This window comes from Fundulus heteroclitus, chromosome 15 (assembly GCF_011125445.2).
Source record: "Fundulus heteroclitus isolate FHET01 chromosome 15, MU-UCD_Fhet_4.1, whole genome shotgun sequence".
Classification (NCBI taxonomy): domain Eukaryota; kingdom Metazoa; phylum Chordata; class Actinopteri; order Cyprinodontiformes; family Fundulidae; genus Fundulus; species Fundulus heteroclitus.
This window is the reverse complement of record NC_046375.1, coordinates 20194131-20216348: the sequence shown is the minus strand read 5'-3', so window position 1 is coordinate 20216348 and position 22218 is coordinate 20194131. Positions and strand designations below refer to the sequence as shown.

General features: G+C 39.4%; 2 protein-coding genes across 2 annotated transcripts in view; one reads left to right on the top strand and one right to left on the bottom strand.

Moving 5' to 3' along the window:
- LOC105929042 (opsin-5-like) overlaps window positions 1-13014 on the top strand; it is a 36055-nt gene extending 23041 nt beyond the window's left edge. Inside the window, exons 2-4 of the mRNA XM_012866641.3 lie at window positions 1043-1336; window positions 6526-6851; window positions 9802-13014. Of these exons, the coding sequence (XP_012722095.2) occupies window positions 1043-1336; window positions 6526-6851; window positions 9802-10146 (965 nt within the window). The 3' untranslated portion in view covers window positions 10147-13014. The remainder of the gene's footprint in view (window positions 1-1042; window positions 1337-6525; window positions 6852-9801) is intronic.
- Window positions 13015-16745: 3731 nt separating this feature from the next.
- The window catches only part of mut (methylmalonyl CoA mutase), a 50338-nt gene continuing 44865 nt past the window's right edge, over window positions 16746-22218 (bottom strand). Inside the window, exons 10-13 of the mRNA XM_012866697.3 lie at window positions 20675-20806; window positions 20440-20587; window positions 18198-18365; window positions 16746-17379 (exon numbers count right to left, since the gene is read on the bottom strand). Coding sequence (XP_012722151.2) covers window positions 17251-17379; window positions 18198-18365; window positions 20440-20587; window positions 20675-20806 — 577 coding nt within the window. The 3' untranslated portion in view covers window positions 16746-17250. The remainder of the gene's footprint in view (window positions 17380-18197; window positions 18366-20439; window positions 20588-20674; window positions 20807-22218) is intronic.

Genomic DNA, 22218 nt, shown 5'->3' with positions numbered 1-22218 from the left:
TACAGCCCTTGTAAGGTGAAGTGGTGATTTGGTCATTGTGCCGTTACCCAGATTTATGCAATTAAGGAATGTTAAAGCAACTTATCCTGCAGTTACATAAATCTAAATAATTGAAGTAGTGAAATAAAATGGATTAGGGATTTGAGGTAGTTATCAGTAAGATGTGGAAATCTTACCAAGTTCTGAAATAACTGGGAAACTCAGCACTTTATTAAACTCAGCACTCTTTTTTTTTATGACAGACATTTACTCATGCCAGCAACAAGGGTTTTGTTATGCACTATGGAGTTTTAAAGAGCATCCATTGCCTATTCCTCTGTTTCACCAGTAAAATGATGCTAACATTTACTGCCTTTAGGATGTTTCAAGTAATTATGGCACATATGTCGTTATTGAGTTATTTAGTTTTTTACCTTTGGTGAATTTTGTGCCTTTGCTCTGTTGAAACCTTCTGCTTCAGAGAAATGTCGTGTATTTAGCACTTTCCACCTTGTGTTATCTTTCACACCCTTTAGGCATTACATGCTTGACTGATCAGCGAGCTGTGAACACAGGTTTGGTTTGTTGTTTAGGCCGTCACAAGAAACACAAAAATCTGGGGTCTCGTAACAAAACAAACAGACCGCAGGGATGACCGTTAATGAATTGTCTTTGCCGGTGTATTGATTAGAGATCATCGAGTGATTATGGGTGCTGAATAGAGATCCACAGAGAAACTGTCTGCTGACAAAGATTGATTGATCTAGATGGATCTCAGCAGTCAGAGTCTCTGTCACGTAACAACATCCTCGCCACGCTCATCCCAAACTCTTACTCACTGATTGCTGGGATAGGCTCCCTGCTACCCTGTTCAGGACAAACTGACTACAGGGAAAAAAAATGTCAGGGTGTGTTTTGGCTTTATTTTTCATTCGTACACCTTTCTGAATGACAGTGAAACCTGCCTCTGAAGATTAACCTACAGATAGCTTTGTTTTCCCTCCTGTCAGTGTCTGAAGTCTTTTTTTCTTTTCCAACCGTCTCCTTCTCCCGTCTGTCTCAGCTGTGTTCTCCATTATTGGAAACCTGCTAGTCCTCATCATGGCGTTCAGGAGGTCGTCCAGGATGAAGCCACCGGAGCTGCTCAGCGTGAATTTGGCGGTGACGGATCTCGGAGCGGCCGTCACCATGTACCCCCTGGCCGTTGCCTCTGCCTGGAGCCACCACTGGCTCGGCGGAGATGTTTCCTGCATTTACTACGGCCTGGCGGGCTTCTTCTTCGGCATTGCCAGCATCATGAACCTCACCGTCTTGGCCATCGTGCGCTTCGTTGTGTCCCTCAACCTGCACTCTCCAAGTAAGTGTTTTGAAATCTCAATTGACTGATTTACAAAAAAAGCTACTGTTGTATTAAGACTCAGTTGTAAAGAAAGCTCAGTGCAGTTTGCAACAGCAAGCAAATTTGCTGATTTTTACTGCCTTTCAAAAGAATGACTGCTGGTGATGACAGTTATTTTGCCCCAAAAGAAGAAGGAGTCTTGGTAGTTTGTTTCTCTGGAGCTCACAGGTGTGTGGTAACACAACGCCAAAGTGGACAGACGGCAGAAATGACCTTGGAGAACCCATTTTTACCCCCCAGCACTCTGAGAAGAGTCAAACGACATCAAGTCTGTTAATTTACATTAACAGAGATAAGACTTTCTCCAAACTCCCCAGGTGTTATAGCAATTGCAAAAAGAGGTGACTTTTTAGCTCTTTAAAGGCCTCAATTAACATGTTAAATTGAATGGAATTAAACTACGTTTATTTTGGTGGTAGTATAGATGAAAGCAGCACTAGCATGAAGAAAGTCAAGTCTAATCAGCGAGGATAAAAGCACAAGACATTTAAGAGCTTATCTCCATTGTGGTTCTCTAGATGTATAAAGACCAAGATAAACATAGAACATGATAAATGTTACAATTCAAAAGAAAGAAACAGACTGACAATGATGGTTAGCTTTAAGGGGTTGCCAAGAGAAAGCCTTTTGCCTGTTCTTTTGAAAGATGCGATTGAATGGAAGATGTTTGGCCTTTACCCCCAGCGCTATGTATAGAGAAGAACAAACATGAAAGACAGAATTGGCCTGGAGCTCACAGATTAGTTCTGAGCTTTTTTGTAACACAATCTGTGTTCTTCATCAGAGTCAACACTGAACACAGCATATAGTCCTTCAGCTGTAAAGCAAGTGATTTAGATGATTGCAAGATGAGACTGGAATCCATTTTTCATCAAACCCAGTATGTCGGCACACCAACTCTCAAGCATAGGGGTGTTGAACTGATAATTTGGGCTTGATTTGCTGCTGCCTACCTTCTGTTTGCAAACTTATTCTTGACTCTAATGTAAAGCCACCTAACAAGCATGTCTAAAACTAGTCACGATCGCAAACACAGCAGCGAACCTATGACAGAATGTCCAAAAAACAAACAAAAGAGTTGCATTGGCCTAGTCTAGTGGTTCTCAAACTGTAGGCGCGGCTTGATGTATATATATATATATATATATACACATTTATATACACATTTATATATGTATAATAATATATATATATATATATATATATATATATATATATATATATATGTATGTATGTATGTATGTATGTATGTATATATATATATATGTATGTATGTATATATATATATATGTGTATGTATGTATGTATATATGTATGTATGTATGTATGTATGTATGTATGTATGTATGTATATATATATATATATATATTATATATATATATATATATATATATATATATATATATATATATATATATATATATATATATATATATATATATATATATATATATATATATATATATATATATATATATATATATATATATATATGATATATATCTTGTATCTGCCTTCTATATATATGTAGAAGGCAGATACAAGATATATATATATGATATATATCTTGTATCTGCCTTCTATATATATGTAGAAGGCAGATACAAGTAGTGAGATCAGCCAGAATACATTTCCATGCAGCACAGGAATGACCCATCTTTTCTGATTCACGTTTACGATAACAGAACTCAACTTTTTTCTGCCACATACAATATGGCGGTGACGTTGACGTGCGAACCTGCGCCCTATGACACGTCTACGTATGTATGTCTGTGATGGTGCATCCAATCCTTCTTGTGGAGTCACTCTAGTTGGGTGAAAAGTGACTCCACCCCCTGGCGAATCAGCCACCGGTGGTTTTCTGGGGTTGTGTCTTCAGGTCGACTCGTTGCGCTTGGAATCACATCGAAGCAGGTTCTAAAAATAGTAACGGTTTCTCAAAACCGTTACTAATGGAAAAGCCAAAGAAGCGAGTCAACTCGTAGAAACCACTCTGAGTTGGAACTTATGGAAAAGAGACAAATAAGGAATGTGCTGTCTTCCCAGAGGCCGTGACCGTTTTAGTTTCAGCCATTGTTTTGACTGCAGGAATATGTCAAACTACAAAAGCAACTTTAACTAAAGTTGCTGACCTACGGAAGATGCTGACTTTCTCACTTTTAGCGAAAGGCAGAGAAAAGAAAATGTCAAAGCTTTAGAAACCACAAATCTTGTTGGCTTTCTTTCTTCGAATTTTAAAACGCCTGTCAAGCAACATGATTGTTACAAATTCAGAAAAGCGTTTTCCAGCCTCGGTTTATTTTTTTGAGTTTGTTATGTGAAAAAGCTATTTTATATTTTCACTACATCTGTAGCGCCCCAGGGGAGATTACATGTACTTCACCAAATACAGCAATGTCAAAATAAAAGTCAGGCTTCTCTTTCAGATTGAGGTCTGGTAAAGTGTCGCCTCGACTGGAACCAATAGGTTGTTTTTGTCAAGAATGGATATCACTGCCAGAGCTGCCTGAGTAACTGTGTGAACAACATCGCATAAAAATGTTTTCATTCTGAAGTCTCTCCATCTACCCATCTTCTGTACCAGCATAATGAGACACAAAGGACGGACAATCATGCATGTACATTCCCATCTAAGCGAGGTTTAAAGTGGCCAGTGAATCTGGAGTGTAGGAGGAAGTTGGAGCCCACGCCTGTACGGGAAGAACAATAATTATGCTTCAGTCAAGGGTTACAAACCGGAATTCACAAGAAAATTGCAAATCACACCATCCAGACAGACGTTGTTGACTGTAATAATAAATCGGATGTATTTAGTTTTCAATGGCCACAATGACGGCATGAGGAAAGTAGGACAATTTTCACCTTGGAGGATGACTCAGAGCTGTGGGGCGAACACAAGAGGGATACATTGTGAATCAACAAGAAGGAAACCAATTAAACATCTTATGTGCAATGCTTTTGAAAGCAGACACACGGGAAGTACCCTGTCAGGATAAAGACACATGAAAAAAAGAACTGATCTTTTTTTTTTCTACTCTAAAAGACCAATATGCTGAAATAAGTGCGTGAAATCACTTCTGCATCCATCTATGGCTCACTTCTACAGATTGCAGAAGAACAGTAACGCAGTCTTACATGCCAGGTTTTTGGAATGTAAAAGACAAGTCTTTAATAAATCATTTCTAACCTTTGTCAATCTTTAATGTGACATATATCCTGTGCCATTCAACCAAAAAAAAAAAAATAATCAGGTTGGAGCAGAGATGTAAATAAGAAGAAAGTTGTAATAACTTGATCTGGATGTGTAAGTGTTACCAAGTTTAACCTAACATTTTGTTGAAGTACATTTTGATTTAAATTCAGCATTAAGTCAACTTAGGGAAACACCTAATGTGAATTGTGGTGAATCTGAACTACAAATAAAGTCCTATTTACCCACCAAGATATCGCTGCCATCAGCATATTTGCATGCATTAGTTATGCATTAGGGTTTCCCATGGAAATGCTGTTTTATTAATGTTTGTGCGGTTGTGTGGAAGGGATGCTGCGCACAGAGCTCCTTCATCATCTGCTGGGGTTCAGCCGTCTTTTGTTTTTTTGCTGTGAAAAATGTGACTTCATAGAGCAGATATGCTGCAGAGGGCTGCATATTTTTTTTTCAGCATTCCCCTGAAAGATTGAACCCTTTCAGCGAGGGTTAGGAGATCAGCACAGGGGACTGTGAGACGCCACAGATCTATACATGGTTTACGCTGCACGAGTTCAGACAAGGGCCAGAAGTATAGCCACAAAACCCACCCACCCGGACAATGCACTTCTGTCAGGTAAATGATTCAGGAACAACAAATCAAGAACTCATAGACTTAAAAACAGCTTCTTCCCCCCTGCTGTGAATCAATAAACCCCTGGTCAGTTCATAATCTGTTACATGTTTGCAAACACGCTGCTGGTTCCACAGGCTCTTGATCCAATGGGAATTATTTTTGCAGCCTCTCATTTGCCAATGCCTATTCGCGCAATTTAGTTTCTCAGTGTTTGGCTCGACATCCATGCAAATTGCACGGTTCTGTAAGTTGAAGATTAAAATTAATTGCACAGTATTTTACGTCATCCTGTAAACTGACTGCTACGCGTCTTTTTGTCTCAGGTATGAATTAATCTCGGCATTCAGTTTGAACATTTCAGTTTTTAAAAATGACTAATTGCCCTCTTCTTAACTTCTCAGTGCGCGTTTGGTCTCATGAAACTGCACGGTGATCTACATCGTCTGTAAAGGGACTGCTATCTGTCTTTTTGACTCAAACATTTGTTCAAATGCTAAAGACTATTTTGAACGCTTTGAGCCTCTTTTTTAAAAATGCAAACGTGTTCTGTTGTGTTTGTGTCTTATGTGTAATTATCTGCATTCTCAGCTGGTGTCTCGCCAAAATGTCATTATGGTAACACGTAATGACAATAAAGATTCTTGATTTTCGTTTCTTGATGATGGCTTACTCGTCTTGAGATGGACCTAGGTTTATGCAGAGGTGAAGGGGAAACATGAAGAGTTTTGGTTGCTAGGTAGTTTTGGACCCCCCCCCCCCCCAAAAAAAAATACTTCAAGTGGCTGCTAGAAATCCGATGATGAAGAGGAGTTTAATTCTTTCAGCACCACGGCTGGTCCAAATCAGCAAAGAAAGAGGGGAATTAGGAAAATAAGATCCCAGGGAGCCTGATATGTTGACATGCAGCCAACATCTGGAGCAACTGCAAGATCATGTCATATGATTATGTATCTAAATCTTAGAGGAATGTTTGTGACACCCTCTTAAACCTCTGCAATAAAGAATCAAGGCGGTTCTGAACACAAGAGGGGGTCCAACCTGGTACCAGCAAGATGTACTTAATACAGTGATTGTAGAGTCCATTTTTTCTGATTAATCCAGCTAATAAGTATTTGAGTGGGTAGATTTGCTGTGTATAGAGCATTGATCTTTCATCCCCAAAAGGTCAGGAGATTATTGGGTTTGGACAGAACATGGTACGGTAAGTAACTTGCCTGATAGATGCTGGTAATAAAACTTAGGTGAGAGCTGGTGCTCATTGTACAGACCGAGAACAAAATACATGTTTTTACCCAATTTTTTTTTTTTTTTTTTTTTTGCAGGGGAGAAGATCAGCTGGAATAAAGTGAAGCTGCTGTGTCTGTGGACCTGGCTGTACGCTTTGATCTGGGCTCTGTTTCCCATTCTGGGCTGGGGCAGGTACGGGCCGGAGCCCTTTGGCCTGTCCTGCTCACTCGCCTGGGGACAAATGAAACACGAGGGCTTCTCGTTTGTCATCTCTTTGTTCTCCATGAACCTGCTCATGCCTTCTGTCATCATCATTGGCTGCTACCTTGGCATTGCTATAAGGCTTTATTTCACCTACAAGAATTCGATGAACAACAAGCACGTCCCCAACATCGTCAAACTGCATCGAAGGCTTCTAATAGTAAGTTACTCCTTTTGATGTCACGGCTGAGACATATTTGGGGTCTTTGTAGAAAGTAAAGCACAAATAAGGCAAAACAAGCGTGTTTCTGTACATAAACCTCAGAAATGTGGGTATAATCTTCAAGAATACAGAGCAATATGAAATGATTCATTTCCCTTTAGCTTAAATCCATGTGATAGAAAATCACAAAGCGGTACAGTGGTGTGAAAAAGTGTTTGACCCCGTTCTGATTTCTAATGTTTTTGGATGTTTGACACACTGAAGTGTTTCAGAGCATAAAACTAATTTAAATATCAGACAAAGGCAAAGCAAGTAAACACAAAATGCAGTTTTTAGATGAAAGGTTTTACTATTAAGGGGAAATAAAATCCATGCGAATGTAAATATGCAAAAATTTGCTTTTAAAAAGCTTTAGGTATGATGAGTTGTATTTTTTTCTTTGTCAGTTTTGCACTGTGTGGGAAGAATTCATGAAAAAGTGCTATGTGCACTACTTTTTTTTTGCAAATGTTTTGCTATTTACAGTATCTCTGCAACAGATACCAGTTGCAGATTGAACAAAAGCCACGCAGGTGCAAAAATGGCCCACTAAGTCAATCAGATCGCTGTTACATGGACCTGTTTTTGTGTAGAGACGCAGTCGTCCTTGAACCAGCCAAAACACACGCCATGACCAAAAGTCAGTAAAAAACTAGAAAAAGAAATTTCCACACAGTCCTGACTAGATCAAGGCACTGTTTGAAAACTGTGAAAACAGCATTTGGTCTCAGCAGGGATTCAAGTTCTGAAATGCGTTTCTAAATCAATAAGAGATTTTTTTGTTGTACAGGATCAGTGAAAGCATTCAACACTTTAAATAATGATCTTCAAGGCAAGACGTACTGATTGAAGTTAGATTGAAATGTGACTATTAAAATAAATTTTATGTTGACACATTATGTGCTGATTTATAATATCTATTTTAAGATAAAAAAAATAAACAATCATGTATTCTGATCTTCATTACATTGTTTAATTCTGACCTATATAAAAACGGGTCTCTGTCCTTTGGTCTCTATCCCAGGGTAATATTGGCCCAGAAATTCTTCAGTGTGCTTGGGTTGCTTTTCACAGTCAGGATTAGTCCTTCTTCAAAGATTTAATTAATCTCTGCTCAGTTTATTACCCTCTACACTGCAAGCACTTCTTGTCTGAATGTTTTGCAATCATGCAATTTTTTTGAAATCAGAATTTCTTTTTCAAATGCAAGAACATAATTTAAAAAACAGCTTGAACAATTTATTTGATTGAAATAATTATCTGAAAAAAAAATATTAGGCTAACCTCACTGGAACCGAGGACCATTTCTAGCTTCTCTAATATCCCCGCACTGTTTCTTGTAAACCAGTCAAAATTAAGAATCACGAACCAAGAATTTTCTTTGACACAGACACCGGGTCAGGATATCTACAGATAACATAATAACACACAGACACAATAACTTCTCTTCCCTTACAGCTTTTGGAAAGAAGCTGTTTTTTTTATTGTAGTTTTAGTTTTTGAACAGGGCATAATAAGTGAGGACTAGAGCGCACATACAATATACAGAGCAATGTTTGCACTGCATTACTGGTCTGAATCACAACAATAAAAAGAAATAACACATATAACCAACACTCCAGGAGCAGGGTACACACCACACAGACAGAAGAGGCAGAAATAAGCTGTTTTTGAATGCATTAGTGTTTGGTTTAATATTTCTGAGGCGTTTACCACCTGCTTTCAGCAGATATCATTTTTGTTCATGCAATATGCAGGATGTAAATATTTTTGATTTGTGACAATGCAATGGTATTTGCTCAGCCTGTAATTTTCATTAAGATGTAAAAACGCTGGTGTACCCAGCCTCTCTGCCTGGAGACAGGCACCAGCCTTCTGCAGATAAGCGGGTATAAATAATGAATGGATGGATAAGTACTGACAAAATAAACAGTTTAAATGGAAATTGATGCAACAGTTTGAATTAAATAACATTGCTTTCAGCTTTCAAACTGTACTTGACAAAAAAAAATTAGATTTGAATTAAGGTGTTGCTCCTTTGACCCCCCTCTCTCCCCTTTAAAAAAAAAAAGAAACAAAAAAGAGCTGTATTTTGAAAACAGGCATAAAGCATTACCGAAATTATTATCAACTTTTAAAAATCTAATTTGACAAAGTGGCATTTCACATTCATTTATTAAAATCAGATATAAGGCAAAGGATGGTTAGGAGCTGAGAGGGTTGGCGTCCTAGCAAGTTTGCAGCTAGAGCCAAACCCTAAACTCTTTCTCTAACAGAGAATTTTTTTTATATCGTTCTTATCTTGAGTTGACTGAGTTGACATATACATTCATAACATAACCTAGCCTTACCATTCTCTGTCGACCATAACACAACCAATAAAAGTTGACTGAGTCAGCATCTTCAGTTCTAATCAAACTGCTTTGACAGAATTTGTTACCAAAATAAAGTAACGAATGTTAGAATTGACCTATTGCATCTATGAATAAAGTTTTAATCATTTTATTGACTTATATTTTCCGCTCTTCAAAGTTATCTTTCTACAGTCCATATAGGCTTGGGTTGTCGGTTAAATGTGATGCAAAATCTCTGGTTTGTATTCATAATGAGCGTGAAAGGCTTTGCCCCTGAGAACTGTCTCTCCAGGGGCTCAGAGGGGTGTGCAGCGCCGCGGGGATGTGTCACCTTCTTTTATTTAAAGACTGTCAAATGATGTCAATCGCATTTTCTAGACCCTGAAACCAAAAGCAACAACAACAGAAAAGGGGCGAGACAATCGTCAAAAAAGCAAATTTCTTTGCAACGTCTAAAAGATAAAGAAAAGATTTAGTCTACTTTAAAGCACAAATGTATGTCCCATTTCTTTTTTTTCTTTTTTTTTACTGACTATTCTGATGTTCTGTTGCAGATCGCTGTTTTGATCAGCATAGGCTTCGTAGGCTGCTGGGCGCCCTACGGCTTGGTGAGCCTCTGGTCTGTTTTGAATGACAGCAGCAAAATCCCGCCCGAGGTCAGCCTGCTGCCCTGCATGTTCGCGAAGAGCTCCACCGTCTACAACCCTCTGATCTACTACTTCTTCAGCCAGAGTTTCAAAAGGGAGGTGAAGCAGCTGTCGTGGCTGTGCCTGGGCTCCAGTCCGTGCCAGGTCTCCAACAGCGTCAGCGAAAACAACATCTACATGGTTAGCGTTAACGCCAAGACGAAAGAAGTAGCGCAGGAGACCGTGCAGGAGATCACGGAGTCAAAACAGTGACTTTGGGGGGAAGGAGTTGGGACGCGCGTCAAAAGTAAGACTGAGCTGAGTTGGCAACGCACGTCGTTTTTGGGATAGAGAGTCATCTTCTGCGTCGATCACGGTCAGCAGGTTTCAGATTTACGGTGCTTTTACAGCCCAAGAGCTGCATGGGAGAGAACCTGAGGGGGGCGAAAGAAGCTGAAGTCCAAAGTCAAATGTTGTACAGAAAAATATAATACAAACCTGACGCAAACCACAGAGAAAGTGGAAATGTTTACTTGATGGACTTTATTTTTATCCTGTGAAGGGATTGTGCTTCTGTGTGCATTGTGTGTCTTGAACAAAGACCGTGCTGTGTCCTTGAAGGCCACACAGATCCTATCTGCAAACAGCAATTAATGCAAGAGCACAAGATTGTAACGGAGCTGCTTTTATTCTGTCTAAACTTGGTATCATTGTGTGTAAACGTACCCTTCGGAATGTGAGTGGTGTTATGTGGCTTTAAAGGCACAGTCTAAAACAGATTTGTAATAAAAGTTTTAACTATACTTAAAAGTTAGATTCTATTTAGTCTTTACTCCCTTTTGGAAAGAGCTGAAGCTACTTCTGCAGAGCACAGTGTAAGAAGAACGGGAACATGGAGGGCTCAGTGGGTTCTGCTGCAGTGTCAGTTTTTTTTTTTTATCCCAAACTATGCCATGATGGTCCAAACTGGTTTGGAAACATCAGCGCTTACGGGTTACGTTTATTGCGTTTGTTGCTTAAGTGAGGCTAGCTATACGTGTAGGAAATCAAAGACTCCAAAGATGCATTCTTGACGTCTCTTTCTAGTTACAACTTTTCCGGCTGTGCTGACGGCATACTGTCCAATACGCAGGCGAAACACAGAAAATACCTGTTCAGATGACTGTAGTTGACAGAAAAGTGGATGCATTTAATGAATCACTGGGTCTTTGGTGCCTGGACGGAGAAGCTTCTAGTGTAACTGGAAGCATCTGGGCTCATCGAACAATGTCTTTGCATGTTGACGCTGTTAAAGTCGTGTATGATTTACCTACTAACTGTAAGAGCATGCTTTCTCAGTCTTATTGTTACTTTTAAGACTCTAAATGTTTTTTTCTGCACTACTAACAGATCGGGAACTGAAGAGGATTGCTTTAGTACCGTTTAATTGTCCATTTAATTTACTCAACATGCTGAGAATCTTTGAGTCTGTTGCTATCTCCAATCTGACCACTAGATGTCAACAACTGTGACACGCTACACCTTTAAATGGTACAGCTTTTTCTTTCTCTTACCTGTGTGGGTATATCTCATCTTTTTTCACTCTCCTTATCAAGCCAAAAGGGTTTTTGGTTTGAACAGACTGAACAATGTTTTTGCACAGAAACCAGATAAGCACATTGATGAGCAGGTTTACATGTGTTACAGGTGCTTTTGATAAAGTGTCACTCTTGAGTTTTCATTTTCTAGATTCCCCCCCCCTGTGTTAATTATTGCCACTATCTGGCCTAGCAATATTGTGATAAAATGCCTCTCAAAAATATGTATGCTCCTTGAACCTTTTCACATTTCATCACACAACAACCACAACTCTCTACTTTGTTGAGATTTAATTCCATAGACAAACACATATTAGAGCGTAATTGTAAAGTGGAAGGAAAACACTGAAAGGTTTTTCCATATAGAAATGTGAAGAATTTGGTGTATATAGTCATATTCAAAAACTTAGAATATTTAAAAAAGTACATTTATTTCATTGACTCAATTCACCACACAAGACGGATTATATAAATTGATTACACATTTGCTGATGTTTTCAAGCCTTTAATGTAATTGTGAGGGTTTTTTTCACTTATAATTACTGAAAACACAACATTTAAGATTAAAATATGACATCAGATCAATAAGAAAAAAGACATTTTTGATACAGAACTGTGGGCTTAATGAAAAGTAAGTTTAACACCTGCTTAAAGATGATTTTTAAAAGGTCTTTTAGATCTGACAAATGAGCCTCATTGAGAAGCATATTCTAATTTATTGAATATGACTGCATATGTTTTCAGCCCTTGTGAGTCAAAACTTTTACTGCAGTTTTGTAGGTTATGTCTGGACTTTGACTAGGCCTTTCTAGCACATGGACAGGCTTTGATCGTCCCATTGTAGCAGTGGCTGTACGTTTAGGCTGTCCATTTGGAAGGAGAATCTATTTTGCAGCATCAAACAGGTTTCGTACCTTGGCTGCTTTATATTTAGCTCCATCCATCTTCCCATTCACTTTGGCCCGCTTCCCTCCTCTTAGTAAAGAAAAGCATCCCAGCAGCATGATTCTGCCATCATCATTTTTCTCCATTTTGGTCTCATCTGTCCAGTGGACCTTCCTCAATATTTATGAGTATCAGAGTAAAGGGTGCTGACTACAAATGTGTTCCAAACATTTCTTATTTTTAGACTAATGGAAAAGATTTTGAGAATCCCGTATTATTTTCTCTGTTCTTCAAATTTTTGCACTACTTGGCTTTGGTCTAACACATAAAACCCCCAAAAGACATACTTTAGTTTGTTGCTGTAATGTGGCAAAATATGGAAAGGGTTGAGCGGTGTGAATGCTTTTGCAGGCCACTGTATAATTACGAGTGATGATATAAACATGCTATATTACTTACAATTAAAACTCACTTTGACCAAATAAAGGCTAGCAAACAATCGGCATGTATTTTGTTTATAAAGCAGGTGAATCAACAGGTGAATCAACAGGATTTTCACTTGGTTATTTATTGTACATTTTAATAATTGCTATGATACCCAACCATGCCAGCTTACCGAGTCTCCTCAGTTTTTACCACTTGTACTGAAACCCATATTGCATTGCAGGAGACTTTAAACCTTCATTGGGTTCCTATTTGTCTACGTCTTTACAAGTTGGGTCTTGTAAAGACGTTACGAGGAGTCGTTATTTTACCTACAGAGAAATGCTCTTTTAAAGGATATTCATCACACCAGCTCTGTTAAACTGAACCGTAGCTTGTTTGCTCAGTAAGTCCGGTTAATTTGGAGAGGCGTGAATATGAAGCTGAACCCTGTTGTGGGTCAAAGAAGAGAACCCTGGTTCGTCAAAAAAAAAAAAAAACAATAACATAGGTTTTGGTCTGCTTTAAGTGACTCAAATGCAGGAAGTGTAATGCAATCCGGTGCATGATGTTTATCCACAATCTAAACAAATGAGCACACTTTAAAAAAACAAGAAGGCTTAACTTGTGGTTTCTCATGGCTCCTGCTGCTTACAACATTTTCATTTGATACCGTGATTGGTTAAAACCACCCTTTGGTAGGCAGGGAGGCACTAGGTGTTTGGAAGGTTAAAGGTATACTATGCAACCGGGGTTAATTTTCCAGCGAGGCTTCCCCCAGAGGGCGAAAGTAAAAGTGCACTGTCATAAATATGCTCAGCTGTTCTGGTTTCTCCGTGAAGTCAGGCGCGGTTGTTTTGAGCTTAGCAGACAGGCGAACGCAACGAAAAGTGGAAAAAAACGGCAGTACAAACAATGACTAACACAGTGAAGGTATGAACATCAAGCTTCCCGCAGCGCTATCTTGGCGAGGCGGCCGCCCCCTCGCCAAGCCGCCGCCTTGCCAAGCCGCCGCCTTGCCAAGCCGCGGCGGCCGCCGCCTCGCCAGTTTTATTATTAATATTATTATTTTATTTTATTTATGTTGGCGAGACGCTACCGCCACCGCCTCGCCAAGCCGAGGCCGCCGCCTTGCCGCGGCCACCGCGGCCGCCGCGGTAGCGTCTCGCCAAAATAATAATAAAAAAAAAAATAATAATAATAATAATAATAATAATAAAACTCGATATGCTTGCATGTTTATTTGACGTTAACACGCGGTTCTTTGTTGTTGCTTTCCCGCGTGCATAAAGTGAATGGCAGGGCAAAAACACATGGAGTTCTCGCCGTAAAGAGAGACTTCTGTGTGTGCGGGCCGTGAGCTCTTGCAATTGCAAGTGCGGTATTTCCCCCACAGACCCCCAGGGCGGCCGAGAAAACCTTTGTTCGACCTGAAATGACTGATTTAATCATCCAAAACGGTATGGAACACATTAATTAACTGAAAAATGTTGCATAGTATGCCTTTAATGTCACTGCTTTCCCCAAACTGACTCGATGGGAGCCGACCCAAAATGACAATGTGCCGAATGGATAGTTTGACAGACATTATCAATCTGGTTAACTCTGGTTGCATACAAAGTTTTGTTTTTTTTTCGTTTAAATGGTTGCGTCCTGTTGGCTTATATTTTATGGTTGCGTCCTGTTGGCTTATATTTTATTTTACACATTGTTTTTGCTCTGTTAGTAAACAAAGCACTTTTGTGTATATTTACCATAACAAGACCACGTAACCAGAAGTATGATATTGTGCATCTGCACAATAAGTAGCAATGGAGCCTAGCGAGTCATCAACGTCTGTTGGAGACGCAAAAAGACCCCTAACCCTGTATATCTGGTTGGTCTTTGACCTCGCTGAACTAAACCTTTGTGAGAAGCCACTTTTGTCTTGGCGACAGTCTTACCAGCTGTCAGGTCTAAAGCTGATCTTAGTTTCATCAAAGTGAAGAAGCTAAAGTTGAAAACACATTAGCAGAGTACAACACCGGTCAGGGAACAGGAATATTATATCTAATTATAACAACATTGTTCCCTCTCAGTTTTGTTCTGTTACTTTGCATCAATACTTTTGAGTCCAGTTACATTTTTGTTGTTTCAGTGCATCTCCATCCGTCAAAACGTTAGGAATTTACATACCCTTTATCACTCAGTGCAACATGACTGTCCTGGGTCTTTTTGGCTTAGAAAAGGTATTTACAGCAGGTTATATATTTTCTGATATCAACCTTTCAACAACACCCAACTTACAAAAAAAAGGCTTTTTTATGAACTTCTCATCGTCACTAGCTTGGAAATACAAAATAATGGCATTATTTTTGGGATTTCCATTCCACCGAATATGAATTATTTAGAAAACAAGCCTCCTTGCTGCTTTGATCTGCATTATGTTCAATCAATCTGTCTGGGAAAATACTTGCATTAAACCCATTGTGTGTTGTATGTCAGCATCTATAAACGTAATATGAGCGCTGAGTAAAATTGTTTTTTCTTTTTTGTTTGCTTTATTGAACAAAGAAACAGACAATCTCCCCCCACCAGTAACTATGTATAATTTTACTTGAATTTTTGTGCAATGTTTCTTTCTTGAAACTACTGTTGAATATTTTATTTAGCAATTTGTGAATGTAAAGCTCAAATCCTTGAGCATCTTTATGTGCACAAGTTATATTACTGAATAAACACACAATGAAAACAGCCAAGTTGTCGACTATAAATCCGATTGGAATGATAATCAAAGTTATAATGTCATTCAGATCCAAAATATCCTACTAGCGACATAATTTATCTCAATGTTTGCATGAAAGGTATTTGTTGAGAAATGTTAAATGCCTACTGTGATAATCCTTTAGCTCTGTTGTAAAGCTAGGAAAAGGTTGGCAGCAGTTTTCTTTAAGGACAGAAAACATGAGTTGATTTCTCCAATTCCAGGTTTTTTGGTTATTTTCAAATCAAAGAAGCAGAATGCAACAAAAGGTCATGTATGCCCTTAATCTCATTCCCTCGAATCGAACGTATGTCAAGAAAAGGTCACCACCAATGTTAAATAATCAACCCCACAACTGACCCTCTGGGTCTGCTTAAAATGAAGCTTTAGCCATCAAACCCATGACTATCTGGACCAAAGGCGGAGCAGAATCTGTATATGTGGCCAACGTTAAGTCATAAACAGAGCCTTGTAATATATATTTATATATATTATATTATATTATATATAAAGACCTCAGAGGTTTGTTAAAGAACAATAGGGAACAAACGTCATCCATCTAAAAATGGAAAGACGGCCAGGAACCTAGACCCAGGTAGGGGACATAGCAACGGTGTGGAAGACGGTTCTCTGGTCGATTCAGACCAAAAGGGAACTTTTTGGCCGACATGCAAAAAGCAAAATATGAACACTCCACATCATCACCCAAAGACACAATTGCCACTTTAAAAAGGCTGATGCCAGCATCCTACTGTAGGGATGCTTTCTTCATTACTGAGAGGACAGCTGGTCAGAGACGGCAGAAAGGTGGGTGCAGCTCAAGAGAGGGTGATTCTGAAAGGAAACCTGTTAATGGCTGCGGAGCGCTTGAAGCTGTGGAGGAGGTTCATCTTTCAGCAGAACAATGACTCTAAACATCCAGCCAAAGCTGCAATGCATTGGTTTTGATTGAAGCATATTCATGTGTTAGAATGGCCCAGTCAAAATTCCAGACCTAAACCTGGACGGAGAAGCCAGATTTATGTTCACAGATGTCATCTATCCAATCTGGACTGAGTCTGAGCGGTTTGCCAAAGAAGAATGGACGAAAATGAGTGTCTACTAAGCAAGAACTCAAATCTTTAATTGGCTGAATATTTTAAAAAAACATTTATTTTTTCCCCTCAACTTCACAATTGTGTGCTACTATGCGTTGGTCTATTTCACACATCCAACAGAAATCAAAGTAACAGCGACTGAACACCTTCACAGCTGACAAACTTTATTTTCAAGAAAAGTGATCAAACAGGATGCAGATCTCCCAACAGCTTTAAACATTGTGACCAATAAGGCTTTTCTCTGAACAGAACTTTTTAAACGCTTTTGAACCTGCAGGACAAATTTCTAAATAAAATTTACATTGATCTTGAGATTCAAAGTCCTTAGAGAGATGCAAGGACAGATAATACAGAAGGACACTTGATTTCAGTTTCTATCTACACATGTCGACTCCACCGACTGTAATTACACTCTGCTTAGAAACGGCAAGAAGATTTCATTCATAGCAGGTCTAGACAGCTGTCAGGAGGTCACAAGTATTTTATTAACCTCATTTCTGAACTATACAAGATATGTCGAGAACACTACTAAATGTCTTTTTCTTGCAGGGAATGAAATTCCAACAGAAGTCAAAAGTGTTGTGATACTATGACACAAAGATTCAATCGGATAAACCACTGTTGATGAATAACAGGGGATTATTGTCTGTTTTTACATGGCGTGACGTATTTTCTCCAGGCTCTTCTCGATGTTGTCGATAACTTCGACAGCAGCTTTAGGGATCCTGGTGCCTGGGCCAAATATAGCGCAGACGCCGCTCTGATAGAGGAATTCATAGTCCTAAAAAACACAGACAGGAAAGACACAGCTCAGAGTTGGGATTTTTTTTACATGTGGTACTATAAACAGATTTTAGCCCTTAACCATGTGGGGTACCTTTATCCTTTTAAAAAAAACTGCCATAGAAATATAAGCTGTCAACTAAATTTACCTTTTCTTTCCATGAATGCCTTTATAACTTCAGTCCTCACCTTACACAACAAATATCCAGAAAGATTCTGACCTTATAACCCCTAAATGCCGATTTTAGATCAAAAATTAGCAGCAACATTGATTCTGAATAAAGAAATCTTTGTGCAGTCAATAAAAACTAGTTTTTTTCCCCAGTCCATATACATAAATTGACAGAGTTACAATACATGAAAAATATCACCACCTCAATTTTAAATTATGACATTTTGAAGGGATTTTAAGACAAGGGAATAAAAAAAACATGCTCAAAGGACAGAGATTGCTCTATTTAAGAACAAAAGGCAAATTAAAGTCTTAAAGAGAAAAAAAATAACAATGGAAATTCCCTCCAAAATAAATATTGTGGGAAAATCATGTGCAACTTGAAAGCAAAAATAACAGTAATGTATATCAACGGACCCAAGAGGATTATATGGAGTTACACGTTAATGAGATAAAACTGCTGCTTCAACATCACATTTACAGTTAGGCTGAGTTGCCTTTCTGCTCTTAGCAGTTAGGCAGGCTTACTGCTACATCAACTGTAAAATTTAAATATTGCTCTACCATTCCCCAGATCAGACACATAGAGACGTTTATGATAAACTTTTCCTGAATAAATAAAAGTCACAGCACTCTGACGTTACCTGCGGTGGAATGACTCCTCCGCAGATGACAAGGATATCTGGCCTGTTGAGCTTCCGTAGCTCCTTGATGAGCTCTGGGACCAGGGTCTTGTGTCCCGCTGCCAGCGTGCTGACCCCGACGCAGTGAACGTCAGCATCCACCGCCTGCTGGGCGACCTCCCGGGGAGTCTGATGATGGAGACAAAAGCTTGCAACTCAACAACAGACACAAATAAAGGATTTTTTTTTTCCATCATTGCAAATATCTCTCCGCCAAACACATACAAGCTGCAAGTCTCAAACGGTGATAGAAAGCAAGAAGCTTTAAACAGGAGAGCTGTGCAGAGAGCAAACACATATATCCACTGTTATCTTTCATTCTTTGTTTCTCCATTGCCAGAAGTTATCCTGAACACTGGGCAGCGTGATCGGAGGTGGATAGCAGCAAAGCATTGGTGTTTTGATGATTTTTGCAGACGTCTGCCCCCTCTGGCGACAAGTTGAAATGACACCAGTGTTGCGCACGTGCATAAGAGAAGAAGAAAAGCATCTGCTGCTGTGACTGCACAGGTCTTTTAATTAGAGGTGTTGTGTCTTCTGAGGTAAGAAAGCTCTAAAAATTGAAGTTAGCCTGTGTTCTCTCGCCAATGCATCGATCACGAAGGAGACTCAACAAAGTAGCCAGGTGAATGACAGCGTGTCACACCACATGTACCTCAGCCCAAATCACTCTCATGAACTGGCTAATCCAGTGCAGAGATGCAACTGAGATAAATAGAGGATAACTCATTTTACATATCGGGCAATTCTAAGGGCATGTATGAGACAGAAAATAAAGTCTGACAGCAGCTATGGTGGATGGATGGACATTCTTCAGAGGGAAAATCTATCAGCTTTCAGTGTATGTAAAATGGGAGACAGCCTTTGTAAATCTGCGGATCTGATACAGCCTGTCTGAGTATAGAAAGCTGAATTGTTCTTTTTGGTTTCTGTCTTTTCCCTTCAGGTGTGGTTCGTTGTTTGTAAATAGTAAAATCGTATTTCAGTTTGACCCACTCCATTCGTGTCGTCGCTCTTAAGGTTTTCTGGACTTTTGGAGAAAACCTCCAAGCTCTCAAGTCCGCTCGGTTTGACCCTGCTGCTGAGCAGGGCCGGAGAAACCTGGACAGGCCCTGATAAAAAAAAAACTGCTCTTAAAATGCTCGCAAGCTGATGAGGTTGAGCATGGCGTGGCTAAAACGAGGCGGTGGGAATGAGGCTTCGCACTCTCTTCAACTCGCCCCACATGTTTCCTGCAGGATTGAGGTCTGGGGGCTGAGATGGCCATGGAAGGAGGTTGATTTTCTTTTTTAATCAGGTAAACCATTTCTGTAACGGTTTGGTCGTGTTTTGGATCAGTATCCTGCTAAAAGACTAAGTAACAACTAATAATTTCTAGTTTGTAGCCACTGTCCGCCATATTTTAATTTAATTATTAACATCTCAGTCGTTCAAAGAGTCCATGATCCCATGCACTCTAACTTTTGAGTAGAAAGAGGCCCATAGCATCGCAGATCCTCCACCCTACTTTACGATGGGCAAGAAGTGCTTTTCCATAGATTCTTCATTCATTCCCCTTCTTCATGTGACCAAAGCTCAGGATTCAAGTTAAAGACCGAGATATTCAGGTTTAACAAAACTCCATATGATTATATGTGATGGTAGGACAAAAAGTGTTTTTTTTCCTGTTGTGCTTCTCAAACAAGCGGTTGGCATGTAATTAACATCTAATTGTTGTCATGGAGACTCTGTGATCCCAAGGTGCCACGCTTTGCTGCAGTTCTCCAATAGAGAGGGTTTGGAGAATTTTTACATGCCTCCTGACTGTGGCCCCACTGGTGGCAGAATAAATATTCAGTAGCTCCTCATCAAGCCTAGTGGCCCATGGGTAAAAAATAGCCTTCACATCTACACTCCAGGAAAACAAATGTCGTTGTTTGGTTACTAGAAGTTCCTAGAAATTTGAGGTACCACTAATTGCACCAAAGAGGAATTTGTTTAACGTGATTATTTCTCTAAATAGTATTTTGCCCCACTGAACAAAAGTTTCATAATTAAAGGTTGGACTATTAAAGAAAAATTAAATGTGAAATATCTATAACTTCTCAAATGTCATCCAAGTCTGCCTGTCCTTGCAGGCTCAGAGGGTTTTACTGGGTAATACTGGGCGAGAGGCGCGGTACACCCTGGACAGTCCACCAGGAATTACACCTGAATCACTGACCTGAAATAGTGGCCCAATGTCAACATCGAATCCCAGGTCAGCAAAGCCCGTGGCGATGACTTTGGCACCCCTGTCGTGGCCATCCTGTCCCATCTTTGCCACCAGTAGCCGAGGGTTCCTCCCCTCGTGTCTCTTAAACTCCGTAACTCTAAATGTTAGAAAGGGAAACGTAAGACTCGTCTTGACATGCCCTGACATTACGGAGGCCGCAAAGAGGACAAGGGTCGTTTTCTACCTGTTGTTGGCCAGAGTGATCTCCTCATGCTCTCCGAACTCGCTGCGGTAAGCCCCGCTCACCATCCTGGTGCTGGCCTTGTGCTCACCAAACACTTTCTTCATTGCATCAGTAATTTCACCAACAGAGCATCTGCACAAAAGGACCACAATGAACACCGCTCGGCATCTTTTGTTTTGTTTTTTTTCACATCCCACACTCCCACAGAAATTCAATAAAGATTCAATAAAGAAAAACCTTTCCAAAGAGGATTTTGTATTTTATAGTCGTTTCCATTTTAATTACGTCTGCAGAAATGACTTCAGTCTGAGGGTTACATAAAAGAGTTTTAGAGAATTAAAGCAATAATACAAAAAGGGTTGGACTGCCTGTATAAATGTAAAAAAACACTTAGTACATCCTGTACACAGCTTTCATCAACATGATTGGCTAAATATAATTCATCAGGTTTATGCATTTATTCTGACAAACAGTCCATAATCTCTCTTTGGGCTCAGTTTTTCAGATGTATTGGAAATGTAAAGGTTTTTGACAATAAAATATTGCAAAACTAATCATTTCCATTATGAGAAGAGTAGATGATGGGCCACTGTGAGTAAATCTGATACTATACAAATGTGGAAGAATCTGAGTTTTGTGTTTCTGGTTCTTTGGTCCACTAATGCAAACCCCCACTGTAGAGCTTTTTGCTCCTTCAGTTTGAGTTTCACTATAGGCCAGGACCGGAACCTGCAGAGATTGAATGCATAACGTCTTCAGCGACCTCTGATCCTGTCCAAAGGTTTTTGGTCAATGTAAATTGCTGTTTTGTTCCTGCATCTGCTTGTGATGGTGCCTCAGGGATGCTTTGTCTATCAATGAATTAAAGAATGCATGAAACTAGTCAAAGCAAAAAAAATGGAAACTATGGATTTTACTTCAATAGGATTTTTTTATACCAATTAAAGAAAAATCTATCAGGAATTTAGATAAAAGGTAATTAGCAGCGGCGTCTCTGTCACAGTGAGGATCAAGGCTGATGACTTATAAAAAAACAGACATAAATGTAATTAAAACACTGAACAATACACGCTAAAGGAAATTAATTGAAAATACCAATTGGTGAAGCTTTTACAGTAGAGTACTGAAATGCCTTTAAAGAGAACTTCCCGTCCACAGAAAGTCAGAAATAACGACCTGATGTTTAAGCCTAGTGAGTAAAATACTGTGATGCACAGTGTAAAACGCTGCAATAAGGCTGAGCAGTACAACAGTTCCCATCATCTGCCGCAATTAAAAACAAAAGATCATCATATCGATATTAAACTGCAGTCTCAGTAGAAAGTGCTTCCTGAAACCCTGATTGGAAAAGATCAAAAATCTGACAATTTCAAGTAATACTTGGAAATGGCCTTCAATAATTAAAAACAGCAACATTTACTGCTTCAGACTGACAAACGTGCACACATTCGTATTCCACTATGCAAATCAGTTTGCAATTTGAGATTAACTGCCTCGCTCAGGGGCACATCACCATGTGGCAGGCGGAAGCTGGGCTCAAACTC